At 37.8% G+C, this 16,363-nt stretch overlaps 1 protein-coding gene across 1 annotated transcript in view; it reads left to right on the top strand.

Moving 5' to 3' along the window:
- Window positions 1-4,437: 4,437 nt before the first annotated feature.
- Window positions 4,438-16,363, top strand: part of DCK (deoxycytidine kinase) — a 35,396-nt gene continuing 23,470 nt past the window's right edge. Inside the window, exon 1 of the mRNA XM_001364549.4 lies at window positions 4,438-4,939. Coding sequence (XP_001364586.1) covers window positions 4,849-4,939 — 91 coding nt within the window. The 5' untranslated portion in view covers window positions 4,438-4,848. The remainder of the gene's footprint in view (window positions 4,940-16,363) is intronic.

Genomic DNA, 16,363 nt, shown 5'->3' with positions numbered 1-16,363 from the left:
ACTTAACAGAAAATTACAACATACCTAAGGGGAACTCCATGAATATTACTACTTCTAACAAGTAGGAATTGTTGAATTTCCCTTTGCCACTTAGGCAACTCATAAAGTTGAGTCCACTTCCCCTAAATTTTGTATGTATGGGTAGGAGAGTGAGTAGCAGCCTTTTTTTTTTTTTGTGGGGAGGGTAAGGGGAAGAAGAAGTAATATTTTACATCAGTGGTTCTGAAGTATACCATCTAAGTAAATATATATATTTTTAAAAGTTACTTAAGTCTAGCTAAGTGATATCAAATGACAATCAGTGGAAGATGGTGGGGGAAAGCACACCAGTGGTGGCTTGTGAGATATAGCATTAGAACAATACCCCAGACCCTTCAGGATCATCCCTAGAATTCTGAGGGTGTAAGTAAAAAGTGTAAGTAGGTTATGGGAGAGTGAGCCCAGAGCCCAGAGGGAAATCAAAGCTTTTCATTTCTGTTTTTTTCTAGAGATTGAACTTTATACTCAAAATGATAGAACAAAAACGACTAGTAGGGATGATACCTAAGATAAATAAGGTCATAATAAGAGAACTTTTACCTACTGGTTTTGAAACTTCATCTTCTGTTACTAAGTATTGGTTCCAAGGCAGAAGAGAGGTAAGGGCTAAGCAGTGTGTGTGTGTGTGTGTGTGTGTGTGTGTGTGTGTGTGTAGTGACTTGCCCAGGGTCCTATACCCAGAAAGTATCTGAACCCAGGACCTCCTCTCTCTGGACCGAGGCCAACTAGCTGCCCCTGACACCCACCTAATCAATGAAAATCAAGCAATCTAGCCTTTTTGAACTACATGCTGAAGGGCTAAAAGAACTGTTAGATATAATTACTGAGCTAATGCCAGTAATATTTGAAAGATCATGGATAATTGGGAGAGACTGTAAGATTGGAGTAGGCTAATATTATTTTCCAAAAATGAAAGAGAACAATCTATAAACTATAGACTATTCAGCTTGTCATGGATTCCTGGGAAAATTCTAGAATGGATCATTAAGAGGATGCTTGGTAAACATTTATCAGGGGAAGTAATGACTGCAAACAGCCAATATCATTTCATAAAGAAGTCATGCCAGATAAAGTTCATTTCAGTTTTTAAAAGGATTCCTAAATGTGTGTGATATTGTCAATATAATTATTTTAGCAAAGCATTGAGATAAGTTATTTCCTATTATTTTTGTAGAAAAAATGGAGAGATAATTGATTAGGTAAACATATATAAATTAATTAGGAAACAGTTGCTTTTTACTGTAGTCATCTCAAGAGTCATTTTGTATGCTGCCTAACTCCTATTATGTACTAACTTATTACCTACTCATTGTCATATGTCTCTGCTCATCTGGTATAGTCATGGGCCATTACTTATTCATCAAGCTAGCATGTCACAGACTGATCTTTAATTTAGATAACACCATGTCATTAGCTGGATCCTATTCTTCTTGTGTCCCCACTACCAGCAAGTTGCCTGAGCCAGACTCTAACAAATTATCAGGTAATTCTCAATTTTGCCAGCCCTGGAAGATAGAATGTCTATTTTTAAATGACATATATGTTATTTATATAACAGTGTCAGTACATTTCTTATTTCCAAAAAATACTAAATCTGGTTTTAGGGCCTTTCCTAGTTCTGGAACTGTTGAATTTACCTGAATCTTAATTCAGGTACTTTGATAGTCTTAACTAGTCTACTTAAAATAGTATCATTCCATTAAGTAGTAGTGTTATGGGGGTGAAGAGGTGCACCCCTGGGGTTCAGGAAGGATACCTTTTGCAAGAATGCAAGACTCCAAAACTTAGCTTAAAAATAAAAAGAGAAACTTATTAATTTAGAGAGTAGTGGAGGATAGTACAGGTGGAACAGCAAGATGGAAGGCTGCTCCTTGGGAGGACAGCATGGATGGAAAGGCTGTCCCCAGACAACATCAGTTCTGGGGATTTTCTACTCTTTACAACAGATGCTGTGTCATGGTGTGGACAGGACTCTAGAGTGGTAAACCCTTGGCCTGAAATTCAGTCAGGGGTTTGGTTATCTGACTGGGGTCTGCCTGGAGACATGGGGAATGACTCTCATAAAAGATTCCTTAGTTTTAGGGAACAGACAGATGTCTGAGATGTAGCCTGATAGGATCGAGGTGTAGCCTGGAGGTGCATCTCTCTGTCCATCTTAAATCTAAAGGAGGACAATCATGTCAGGGTCCTATAGGGGTCTTTGGATGCTTTAGGCTAGGAGTCATGAGGATGTAAGGGAGCAAAGGAATTTCCCTGATAATAGTTTGCCCAAATTTCTGGGGGTACAGTGCCCATGTTAGTAGCACCACTCAACTGAGGGTCACAGTTGCAGAGGACATGTGGGAGAATTTCATTTGATGTCCAACACCAATAATAGCGCTTGCCTCTAGACCTAATTCTCTTGACCCCATTCACCAGGAAACAATCTGGTCTGGTTCCATGAATGAATTTCCAGTCTGCAAATTAGGTAAGAGATCCCTCCCTCCTAAGAATAAAATGAAGCTGCAGATATGGAGGTAATGGAATATATGGATTCAGTTTGCAGACCAGTTATTGTTTAAAATAATAGTACGTATTTCAAATGCCTCTCTACTCTTTTCAAGGGCTAACAGATTAACATTCAGCGACAGCACTAAGACACCATTATTTGCTCTCCACTCAATTGGGATTTCAGCTGACAATTGTTAGGAGACTACCCAAGGTCAGGACAAGATGTTTGATGCTACTGCACCCTCATTTCCAAATTTCTCATACTCCAATTGAATCTTTTAGACAGGATAAAAATATAAATGTGGGGAAAATTCTATTAGCAGAAATGCCAATAAGAGAAATAAAGTCTCCAAGCCAAAAAGAAATAGGTTTATTGAGAGAGGGCTGTTCTCATGATAAAGCCGGACTCTGGCCAAGATCAAAGACCTTGAGCCTTCTGAGAGGGCCTCCTTTATAACCAAAGAAGTATCACAACTTTCATGCCAGTTTAAAAATAACTCAAAAAACACGTGTACAACCCAGTGGAATTGTGCATCAGATATAGGAAGGGATTGAGGATGGGAGGGAAAGAACATGAGTCTTGTAACCAAGGAATAATGTTCTAAATCGACTAATTAAATAAAATAAAAAAAAGTAACCCAAGACAATTTATATACCATGATAAAAATAGAGACGAGGAAGTAATGTACATTGGTTGAAACAGCTAGGAAGTACTTTTCATTGGTAGAAAAAGCCATTTGATGGCAATGTAACTTATACAAGGGGGAGTAGGGGTGCTAGGGTGATAAGGTTACAAGTTCAAGACCATGGTTGCTGAGGGCACATGACATCAGAAGTTTAAGGCCTAAATGCTGACTAACAATGATTAACTAAAATTTAATTAAATCAATCCTTAAAACTAATACTAATACTAATACTAAAAGAATCATAAATAATGAGTATTCACTTATGGTAATAGTATTTATCTATCATAACTATCTAATCATCATAAAAGGGGGTAGGGGTTTTTTTCACTCACCCTATCCAGGGATACAGGTCTTCAGTTGGAAGACAGATTTTTATTATTTTTTTAAAATAAATTAAAACAGTAGATAACTGCCACTCATTTGAGATGCAATTGTATTTTTGTGATGTATTAAACATTATAAAATGGAGTGGCCACTTCTACCCAGAATTTTCATCATTTTGACCCCAGAAATCAATTTGTTTTCGATTAGAATCAGTGCCAGAGTACAACTTCCCTTTTTGGTTCCCCTTTGGAAGGATGAAATTAAAAAGAAGGCAAGTCAAGAAATTATGAGCTGCTCAACAAATGCTTGGATGATTGAAAGCCTCCATCACTACTGTGCCATACTTTAGTGCTAGTCTTATGGTCTGCTTCTTTAAGTATTTCTTTCTGTACAGGTGGTCTCTAATATATTCCAGGACATAAAACCACTTATTTCTTCCTCCTTTGATCTTCAGCAAAAGAGTAAAGTGTGCTCTTGATTTATGAGGGGAGGACTCCTCTCCAGAAGGGAGAATGTTTTATATCTACTGGTGTGTGTGTGTGTGTGTGTGTTACTATGCCATTTTAGTAAAGGGCATTAGCTAAGAACTAATTAACCTAATAATTGATTGTTAATGGAGAACCCACTGGTGGGCACTCATTTGGCAGCCTTGGTTCTAAAACCTGAGGTAGCAGCTGCCCTATGGACATCCAACCTTCCAGTACTAGTACTTAATGGGCAAAGGGAAATGCTGTACTTGAGGAAAGTCAGCATAATCTGAGAATTGTGTATCTTCTACATATTTTTAGCCTATGTCCACCGGATGCAAAAAGTTTGAGAATCCCTGCCAGGACCTGTTCTATACTCAAAGCTCTTTGAAACTCGGTTCTCATTGTTCTTCCTTGGACAGTTTTTTGGGTACCTTCATTCAACTTGGGAGGCTATTCACTGGAAGCCTTCCGTTTCTGGAGGACCAGGCAGCCTCTTTCCCAGGAGCACTGAGGCGACTACCAAGGAGAGCACCTCTCCACTGGCGTCCATCGATCACTCGGAAATCGGCCCCTTCCGACTACCCTTTCTTGGTGCTCTGAGCACTTCCTTATCTCTGGAGGGGGAGATGGTGCGACACTCTGCGACCCAGGGAGGCAGAGACTGAGGGAGAGGGTCGGGAGAGGCGGAGGAAGCGTCCGCTGAGAGGCGGGGCAAGAGAAGAGGTGCATGACGCCATCTTCCCGCCCCTCCCCCGCGCGCCAAAATCAAACAAGCTGGTGTTTCCCGCGTCTACCCTGCCCGGGCTCAGTGGGACCACAGCCGCAGCTGAGGAGAAGTCATGGCTACCCCGCCCAAGAGGAGCTGTCCGTCTCCCGCCAACGAAGCGGGGAGGACTCGCATCAAGAAGATCGCCATCGAAGGCAACATCGGTGAGCCTCCCAGCCCCGACCCCTCCCCCACCTCCTGACAGTCCCGTAGCCTCCCCAGAGCTGATGGGTAGGGAAACTGAGGCCCGGGCAGGGGAGGACTGGAACGGGGTTTAGGGCCCTATGGACCGACAGGTGGGGAAACTGAGACCCGAAGGGCGCTCAGGGACATTCCCACCCAGTACCCCGAGCTGACGGGCAGGGAAACCGGGGCCCGGGCAGGGGAGGTCTAAAAGGGGCTCAGGAACCTTTCTAAGAGACAGGCGGTGTAACTGAGGCCCAGGCAAAGCGTCTTAATCTTAGAAGTGGGAGGCAGCTCAGAAGCTATTTAGGCCTCTCCCATCATTTTTCAGGTGAGGAAACTGAGGCTGAAGGGTACTAAGTTCTGAGGACTTTTGACTGGTCACAGGGGGGTCAGACTCATTCTCCTGTACCAAGGCTTCACTAGAACATTCATCCTTATCTAGTCCCCAGAGATCCTAGTAAGGCAGGTAAGGTTGGAAGATGACTTATTCCCAGAGAAACCAAGATTACAATTGGGTCTCAAATTACCTAGGCTTAGGTTTGTTTTTACAGAGTGGACATGGTCTCACCATAGGTGATTAAATTAACCATCTAGATTAGGAAAACTCAGGAGGAAGGATTTAATGATTGTACTCCCCATCTCTAATTCTGGGTTCTAGAGAAATCTATTCAACAAATTTTCAGTGCTCCCAAAATGTTATATTTGTATGATACATATGTAATTTTCCCCTTATTATTTTTGGAGGGGGTAATTTAATATCTAGTTGCTTTAAAGGGGGAAAACATCTTGCGTCCTTTACTCTCCTCATCTCATCTACTCTCACCATTTTGGATATTACCTCTGTGGACATGACTTACAAAATGATTTCTAGCTCCGACTTCTCTCTGCAGCTCAAGACTCAAATGCACATCTCAATTTCTTCATTCCTTTTTTTTTTTCAATTTCTTCATTTCTGCCATTTCAGTTATCCAAGTCTATGCACACAACTTCCACATATGAGCCATTAACTCTTAGCTTTCTTTCCATTCTCGACTCAAATGCCTAGAGGGATCACTACCTATCTCGGCCTCACTTGCACTTGGTTTTAATTTTATATATATGTATATTTTTTCCAGATTATATTTAGATGCAATTTTTAAAAATTCTTACCTTCTGTTTTATTAGCAATTCTAAGACAGAAGAGTTGCAAGGGCTAGGCAGTCAGGTAAAGTGACTTGCCCAGGATCACACAACTAAGAAATGTCTGAGACCAGATTTGAACCCAGGTTTTCCTGACTCCAAGCCTGGCATTCTATCCATGCTATACTGGTTGCCCCTAGATACAATTTTAATAATTGTTTTCTAACATTTTTTGGATCTTTGTTCTTTCCCTCCCTCCTACTTCTTCCTTCTCCCTAGGACAGCAGGTAATATGATATAGGTGGTACATGTGCTGTCATGCAACACATTTTCATGTTCATCATGTTGTGAAAGAAGACATATTGCTTATATTTGAAAAAACTCATGAAGGAAATAAAGTGAAAAATTGCTTCAAAATGCATTCAGATTCTATTGGTTTCTTCTATGATGGTAGATAGCTTTTGTTCTGAATCTCTTGGAGTTGTCTTGGATCCATGTATTGCTGACAATAGTTGTCATTCACACTTGATCTTTGTACATACCTCAAGTAGAACTTATTGTTCTCACTCCTCAACTCTACCTTCACTCAGTTTTTCATTTGCCTTTTAAAAATATCCCTGTCCTTGGGAAGTCTTTGGTTCAAATCTGGATTCAGACACTTCCTAGTTAAGTGGCCCTGGACAAGTCACTTAACCCTATTTGCCTTATTTTTCTCATCTGTCAAATGAGCTATGGAAGGATGCTAAGAAAACCCCAAATGGGGTCACGGAGAGTCAAATATGATTGAAACCACTAAAACGGAACCAAAGTCTTCATCTTTCTGTGAATAAAAGGTCAATTTGTTCTCCTAGAGGGGCCATCCCTATTTGTTTCATTCTTATAATATTCATTCAATATTTTTTCCTTTTCTGTCCCATGGCTAGAACAAGGCTTCAAGGATAATAGATTTATAACAGGAAATGGGGGTCATATAGTCAAAACCCTTTTATCGTTTAGGAAACTGAGAGCAAGAGAAATAACACAACTTTTCCAACTGGAATCAGTAAGTGGCAGAGCTGGGATTTGAACCCAGGTCCCTTGATTCACTATATTCTAGGTTAATGAATAGTTTAAAAGCAATAATTTTCCCCCATTGAAAACCTTAGGCATTAAACAAGACTAGAATTGGAAAAATGAAAATATGGTTAGAATTCACTGTGATTTGTGGTTTCCTGAAGAAGAATTAAAGGATGTGTCAAAATCTTGTGAATTCATTGCAAAATTGTATAAAATGATTGAAGCCAAAGGGTATTAAAATTTTTTGAAGATATAAAAAATTGTAAGGTTTATGATATAAAGCAATTAGTTTACTTCCTACTAATTAATTCATACACCACTATGGTATGTAGTCATCATAGGCTTGGGTTCACTTTATACTATATACAGTCTTCCTTCAGAACTAACTCTTCTTCAGTTCTCCATTATCTTTCAAGTTCTCCTTTATCATATCCTCAAGTTCTCCCATGTTTCTGAGTCCTCAGATTCAATTTTGCCCTTCTGCATCTGTCTAAATATTTCAAAATCACCTAATTTACTCAATTTCTCCCATATTTCTCCTAAATTTACTCCATGGGCTTATTTATAAATCTAAATTCCTCTAAATTACCTTTAGAATTCCTTTCTCCTTTTGCCCAGTTCTCTCTTTACCTATTCTTCTCCCATCTCCTTTCAATCCTATGCGATAATGTATTGAAAGCACTTTGCAATTTAAAAAATGTTATATATGAACTATTTTTAGTCATATTAGGTTGGTATAGGTATTTCCCCCTCCTACATGATTTACAATCCTTTTATAACTTAGTAGAGGGTCTTTTAAAGTTTCTTTGGAAGAAAAATTTGTTATTCTGGGGCCATCAAGATTATGAACTTCTTCAAAAATAGCTAGTCTAGTCCTTGGAGAACAATAATCTGTCATCAACAAGTGATAAATGATTTACTGAATTTAGTTTTTAAATATTAATAATTAAATATTTGATATAAATCATAGATTATTGATAATTAAATAACTAATATGTCTCTTTCCAGAGTGTTTTTTAGGTTTGGTAAAGTTCTAGTAAAAAGTATCAAGTTGTATGTTGCTTAGTTCAAGTTGTTACTTCGTATGAAGTAACTTGGAGAATAGACAGTCTTTCAAACAATGTTAATTTTGACTGTAGAAAGACGTTTTTGACTTATTCATATGAATTGTACTTTGTATTAATATGACTAACTGGTTTTGGAAGTGCCTATAGACATTTTTCTCTTGATTCTCTTTCATACTCCAGAGGTCGTTGTTTTTCTAGATCTTGTCCCTTTTACAAATGAGGAAACTGAGAACTTGTGAAGTTGTGAAATGCCTAGTTCCCACAGTGAGTTGTCAATGTCCTAGAAATCCTTGTTCTGCAAGCCAAAAAGAACTCTGTAACCTCAAATTCTACTGCCTTTCTTTCCAGACCTTGTTTTCTAAATTGCTCAATGTTATGATGTACTTGTAAAACCCCTCACCTCACGCTCCATCATAGTGGAACACTATTATGCTTTGTTTATGGTGGGTTCACCTCCTGCCTCTGATCTTAGTATTCTGGGCAGAATGACTTTTGGCACAATGATCTTAGTATAAAACACTAATCATTAGGACTTTTTCGTTCCCATGACTTTTCCCCCAATTTTTTGCCCGCATATTCTTGGCTATGTTCCTTTTTGCCTCCATAAGTTTGAAGAACTGGATATTTGCCCCATTGGAAAATAAGAGTATTGTTCCCCTGCTAAAATCTGTTTTGAGGATAGTATTTCTTCAACTTTTTAGGATATGACCAGCATTCCTTTCTCTTTGACCTTTCAAAAGAAGGCAGAATAGTCTAGTATTATAAGTTGAGGAAATGATTTTGGAATTCAGTTGGTGTCCTGAACTTTTTTAAGGATATGTTTTGTTGGTTTCTTGTGAATACCATCTATTCTTTTCTTTTTCTTTTTTTAAAGTCTTACCTTCTGTATTAGTATCAGTTCTAAGATAAGAGTGGCAGTGGCTAGGCAGTTAGGGTTGTGACTTGCTCATAGTCCCACAGCTAGGAAATGTCCGACACTAGTTTTGAACTTGGGTCCTCCAGATTCCAGGTCTGGAGCTGTATTCACCGTGCTACTTAGCTACCCCAATTCACTCCTCTGATTAGCACTATGGTTGTTTACTTTTTCAGTGCTTCCATTTATGTGCTTCTTTTAAATACTACTGTCATCCATGATCACTTTTTGTTTTCCCTTCATCAGATATACTTACCTGTAGGTCATATAGGTGAGGAAACAAGAAACTAGGGGAAATTATATAACTTGCCTAAAGGCACATAGGTAATATGTGGCAGTGTTAGGATCCGAATTCAGTTCTTTTAACTCCAAATACAGTCTCTTTACACTCTTACATGTAGCATAGAAAATAACCAAAGTCTGGCTTCCTCTTCCAAACTGTCTTGCTCCAGTTCTGGGGCAATCATCTAAATTTCTTATTCTTTACTCAATTGTCCTTTCATTGCCATCCTCATTTTTATAGATTTTTCCCCCTTGTTAGTATCCCTTGGAAGAAGAAAAAGGACGGAACTCCATTTTTACCGTTCTGTTGAAATGCCAAAGGACTATCAGTTTTTCCTTAATCTCTTTTCCTATCTTAAGTTAGTGACCATCTTCCCCCCCCCCCTTGATTTCTGTGCACTTAATCATGTTATTTTATATGATGGTTATTTGTTTGTGTCATATTTCACTATTATACCCCAGGAGGGCAGATACTCTGTCTCATCTAAACTTTGTGGCACTTCCTATATTTTTGTTGAATTGAGTTGACTAGAGAAAAAACTCCTTTGAGCCTCCTTTCTCCTACTTTGTGCAGAAAAGGAAGATTGGAATAACAAATGAGTTTTTAATATAGACTGGAGGCAGACCCAGGGATATGTTGGAGCCTGCTTGAACCAGTTCAGGATTGCCAAATTGTCAGTATGATCATTTATACCTTGGAAATGGGCAAAAGCTATAAATTAGGACTTGATATGTTATTTTGTTGACTGTCTAGTCTTAAGAAACATAGAGAAAATGTTAATAATGAAGATTAAACTTAAAAGTGCATCATGCATATGTTTTCTCTTCCTGGAGAGCTGGTTGTTAAACATTGATGAGCATGCCCCTGAGGCAGAACTAATATCTATAATGTAATAGTAATAACCTAATAAGACCAGTGTGCAAGAACAAGGTTAGAGTACTACGTAGCCTACAGAGTGAGAATCTCTTGATTGCTGATTATTACTGAGAACTGAGCTAGTTGGTTACTTCACAAGGCTTCAGGTTTCTCAGTGATAATAGCTAGTCAGCATTTATTTGGCCCTTTTAAATATTTTTTTAGGTGAATTATCAATATTATCTCATCCTCATAACCTTGGAGGTAGGTGCTATTTTTATCTCCATTTTATAGATGAGGAAACTGAGACAGAGGTGAAGTAACTTGCCCAGGGTTACATACCTCATAGATATTTGAGGTGAACCCAAATCTTCCTGACTCCAGATCCAGGCTATGCTTTCTATAAAGAGGTATATAATATAATCACATAAACTCAAGATAAAACCAGTTTGGTTGTTTTTAGTACATACAGTTCACATTTTAGAGGATAATTTCTTTACAGTTTAGAGTACTTCCACATTATTCATCTTGTTAGATCCTGTAAGGGGTAGAAATATGAGGGCTTTTTATAAAAGATTGGACTGGCTTATTTAAGAATAGAGTCACCAGGAATTTAATTAATTCCAAAGAGATTTAATTTAATAATTTATTTATAAAATATAGAAGGAGTGAATGAAAGTAAGAAAAATCAGAGAGAGGATAGGATAAGATATCTAGGCTGCACACTAAGTATTTTGCTCCAGCCCTGGCTCAACCCAGGCAGAGCTATAGTTAGTCCTTAGCCAGAGGGGCCTTGGCCTTGAGGACCTGGGGATGCAGGGAGCCTCTCCCAAGAGGGTAAGTCTCTCCTGAGGATAGTCCCTTCAGAAAATCCAAGAAAGGGAGTTAGCCTTTCACTCACCATGTATCAGTCTGAGGTCTCAAGCTGGAACTCCTCCAAAGTCAAGTCGAAGGCAAAAGACTGAAGAGCCTGTCCACAGGAAGTTCTTGGCATTTTTAAAGACCATTTCTTTCCGTTACTTCCTGTGACTTCCTCCACTTTGACATGTACCAATTATAGCTAAAGCTTTGTTTAGGACTGCCCACGGGGAAGTCAGTCGTTTCTGATTCCTCACCCACTATTACACATGTGGGTCACAGACCTCCCCCACTCAAGTGTAAGTGGGGTGTATACGCTTTTGGTGATTAAATCTAAAAATGGGCAGGGGAGAGTTAATTTAATCTTTACAATCCTCAACAAAAGTTATGTGAGGTAGGTAAAGCAAATGTTATTCTCACTCTTTTATAGTTGAGGAAACCTAGGTTCATAGAAGTGACTTCCCAAGATAAGTATTTAGAAACTTAGTCCTTTTTTTGAATTTATTTTATTTTACTTTTAAAAATTAGTTAATTTACTTTTCAATATTTTTCCATGGTTATATGATTCATGTTCTTTCCCTTCCCTCTTTTCGCTCCCCTCCCAGAGCTGATAAGCAATTCCACTGGGTTTTACAAATGTTATTACTTGTTACCCATTTCCATATTCATTTTTACAATAGAGCAATCTATTAAAATCAAAACCCCAAATCATGTACTCATATAAACAAATGATAAATCATGTTTTTCTTCTGTATTTCTACTCCCACATTTCTTTCTTTTGATGTGGATAGCATTCTTTCTTATAAGTCCCCTGGAATTGTCCTGGATCATTGCATTGCTACTAGTAGCAGAGTCTGTTACATTTGATCGTCCCACAATGTTTGTCAGAAACTCTTAGTTCTAAGTGACATCATTTTAAGGGCATTACCTCAAAGAGGAGAAAATACCAAATGTTGCCTCTTCCACCCTCAAAATCTCTGAGTGCTTACTAGAGCCTCTATAAATTTGTTAGATAAATCATGTGACTGTTTTTGTTGCAGGACAAATCCTTTAATTATTCTTTCCTGCTTGACTTTTCCTACAGCAGTTGTTTCAAACCTTCTCTTTTCTTGCCCAGCCTCCTTTGCCATTATCCTTCTCCCTTATTCCTCTCACTAGAGGATTTTGCTTGTTGCTCAGCTGAGAAAATAAGACTCCATTCTTCTCCTTTTTCAACTGCTATTCTTTTCTTCTTTTAGGTTCTGAGGAAGAAGTGGCTCTTCTCTTTATGAATCAGTTAAAAACACGTCTCGTTTTCATCTATTTTTTGGCTTTAAGTTAGTGTCAAGACTGAGAAAAGGTAGTTGGATTTAGAAATTATGAGATGGCTAGTAACTATGAAAAGAATAGTTTGAATTGAATGGTGGGCTGAAAGTTAGATCATCAGGGTTTGAAAAGTGAGTTGGAGGTAAGGAATTGGTGGTACTGAATGTAGACTTCATGCTCCTCAATCTTTGCAATTTCGATTTAGTAGTCATTGGTTATGCTGTAGAGAGCAATTCAGTTGAGTGGTGAGGATGGAAGCCTGGTTTGCAAGAAGTTGAGAAAGTGTGAAGGCAATAGGCATAGAAATCTAAAAAAGCTGGAATTCTTTTAGGAAGAAGCTAAAAGTACTGTGCATGTGGAAATCTAGCCCACACTTCTCCAATTCTGGGACCATCCAGTTCATTGTGTATTCGCAGTTCTTTGGATTATTTAATAACATAATTTAGACAATTAAAGTTCTTCATTCTCTTGATATATCATTTGTAGAAAGTGAATCTGACCTCTTTTGAATGATTTTGGATCTCATTGAGGAAGCTTTGATATGGTAAATTTAGAGGACTTTTCTATCTATCTGTCCATGACAGTGGTGAATATATTTTGGCAAGAACATACCTCTGTTTTATGCCTTAGTTGTCATTAATACTCAGAGAATCTTCAAATAGTTTTTTATATTGATATATCTGTTAAGGACTTTTGTTCTGAAGACACAAAGTAAATATGCTTAGAAGGCATGACACCTTTTGGGAGAAGACTCTTAAGTACCTTTTGGCTCAGTGAGAACAAATTGTTTTTTTATGGTCAACAGTCAGTAAGCATTTGGAATCTTCGTCTCTACTTGTTTTAGCCTGTTGTAGGGTTACTATCTTTGCAAATACTTTCCTGCTCCTTCCTCAGACTTTCATCAAGAATCATATAATCATAGATCTAAAGATAGAAAGGATCTCCTAGGTCATCTAGTTCACTGGTACCAAAATCAAATAGAAATGGGAACAAAATCACAAAGAAGGATCCGTGAAGGTTGCATATTGACTTAGAAAACCTCAGTTTACCATTGGCTTTGTGTTATTTAGTTTTATTTATTTTGTCAGGTACTTCTCAGTTACATTTTTATCCAGTGCAGTAGACATTCAGGAGTCCATTTACATGCGTGATACCTCTGTTCTAGTCCATCCCCCATATTTTATAAATGAGGAAATGGGCCCTGGCCGGTGAACTGACTTACTCTAGGTCACATGGGTAAATAACAGATTCATGATTAGAATTAATTTCTTCTGACTTTTGAATACTTTGAAAAGATGGCCAAGGACAGAGCCTTGAAGGACACCCAACCTTTAGTGGGGTCATTGTGGCCTTTGAGCCAGGAAAGGAGCCAGAGAAGGAGCAATCACAGAGATGTGAGAGCAGAAGCAGGAGAAAGAAGAATCACAGAAACAGAAAATGGAGTAGAAGGGAGAAGAGTGCAATCTACAGACTGTGGAGAGAGAGGTCAAGGGGGAGGAAAGTCTGTTACTGAAATTTTGACAGATCTTTTGCATTTTTGCATTTCTTCAGTTTTACCTAGAAATGTTCTTGGGATGATTTTGCTAAATTGGGCATTTTGTTAAGCTTTTGATTTCAGCCTTTCCCTCCAATGTTCTTACTGTTTTATTAGGCAATATTCCCTACTGTGGCAGCTAGGCAACCCAGTGGAGAGAGTCCCCAAGCTTGGAGGTAGGAAGAGAGTCAGCTTCCTGAATTCAAGTGTGACCTCAGATACTTAATTAGCTCGTGACCCAGGACCAGTCACTTAAACCTATTTGCTTCAGTTTCCTCACTTATGAAATGAACTGGAGAATGATGTGGCAAACCACCCCAGTATTTCTGCTGAGAAAACCCCAAATGGGGTCATGAAGAGTTGAGAACACAACTAAAATAACCAAACAACCACAATAACAAAATTCTCTATTAGATTTTCCAAACAAGTTTATTATATAGCAAATAGTGTTTATCCTTGGCTGCTCAACCTCTGCCTAGTAAAAAGATGAAAGTTTGCTGGTCTTTATAGATTATTTTCAAGCTTGTTTCATCTCCTTATGGCAATTGATTTTACATTGTTTCAATTTTCCCAGGCAACTCCATGAAACTCTAAACTGTAGAACAATTTCAGATTTGCATTGGGAGAGGAAGTTTCTTCATCTGGAGTTTCCTATGTGGAAGACATTTTCTTTAGGACTAATAATAGTCTGGCATTGTTTCTTTTATCCATGTCTTTCTTTTTTTTTTTTTTAAAGTTCAACAGTTGTTTAAATAAATTCAGAAAGAGTAGTTTCAGTTTTATGTCTGTTAGTTGCTGTTGATTTTGGCCTTTCTTTGCTATTAGAAGTCTATGCTTTGCCAGTATACATTTTGCTGATTCAGAATTAACTGCCACATCACAAATTAGTCATTTAATTTCATTTTTTAAAATTATGGGTTTTTTTTTTCAGCCAGCAAAAATCTACTCAGTCCCCACCCCTAAATTAAGAATAAGAGAAAAACAAAGTCCCTCTTACAAATGTGTTTGGTCAAGCAAAACAGATTTTTCCTATTGGCTACAAAAATGTCAGTGTTTCTCCCATCCTCAAAAAACTCCCTCACTTGATACTTCTATCCCTCTTAATTACCATCATATCTATTTTACCCTTTGTGGTATAAATTCTTTGGAAAGTTATAACTTTTAGAGGATCTAAATTTGTATTCTGGCTCTGCTACTTACTACTTGTCTGACCTTAGGCAAGTCACTTAATTGTTTAGATCTATGGTTTCAAAATTTGAAAAACGAAGTGGTTAAATTAAATAGGTCACTTTCTCTTTCATCTTTAAAGCCATCAACTTCTGACTCTTAAGATATATAGGCATGAAGCTTCTGTACAGGCTATAATCTTGTTTCATACCCGAACCAATTTTTCCACTGGTTACTCCACCTCCCCATGTTCACCTTTGTTCTGAAGTCACCCAATATTAAAATATATGTTGATTGAATTTGGAAGGGTCTCATTAAATTCTTCATGGAATTCCTTTATCTCTATAATAAACAGTGGTAAATAAATTCCAGTAATTTTCATAGGATTATTTTCCTAAATCCATATCAACATAGAAACCATCCAAACTTTTGTGAAATGCTTTTTTTTTTTTTTAAATTTTGCATTCTAGGACAGAACTAATCACACCCACTTCTTTATTTACATCAATATGGCAAACCTGTGTGGGCCAATTTTCATCTGGTTGCAATTTTTTTTGTCTTCTGGTTTAATTTATACTGAGTGTAAAGACATGATACAAATCTCAGTTCATCCAGTAATATTAGTCATTGGACAAGGATCTCTAATTTTGACTATCGAGACTGTTCAGATAGAATCTAAACACCATGTACTTCTCTCAATGTTCTCTTTTTTACGACTGACTTCTCATTACTGGAGAAGTGAATTGGCTGAACAAGACGGGGCTATTTTTTATTTTTCTTTCAATTGAAGAATTTTTCTAACATCCTTTTGATGAATCTCTCTGTATTTAACTGGGTTGGTTCTTGGAAATCATAAATCTAGTCTATTGCTAAAAGGCCTTGAGTCCTGCTACAACATGGTAGCACCTGCTAGAACTTGTGTGTCATTTGCATAATCTTGGAAAAGTCAGGTCACTGGAAAAGTACAGTATTTCCTGAAATTCTTTTTCTTAGTTAATTTGATCCTGGACCAAGTTTGACCCAAGAGAAAAGATTAGAGAATGCACAACACTTCCTTCATTTCTGATGTGGGTGACTATAAATGTAGGATGTTGTTTGATGTGCTGGCAGGAGTGTGTTGGTTTTGAAGAGCTGTTATTTTTTTTTTCTTCCTCAAATATGGTCCTTTGGGGAGAGGAAGAAGGTGTTTATCTGCAAATCTAGGTGATATAAAAAGGCATCAATAAAAAATTTAAAACTATTATA

This window comes from Monodelphis domestica, chromosome 6, assembly GCF_027887165.1.
Source record: "Monodelphis domestica isolate mMonDom1 chromosome 6, mMonDom1.pri, whole genome shotgun sequence".
Classification (NCBI taxonomy): domain Eukaryota; kingdom Metazoa; phylum Chordata; class Mammalia; order Didelphimorphia; family Didelphidae; genus Monodelphis; species Monodelphis domestica.
Note: the sequence above shows the minus strand (reverse complement) of the source record. Positions and strands in the feature narration are given on the sequence as shown.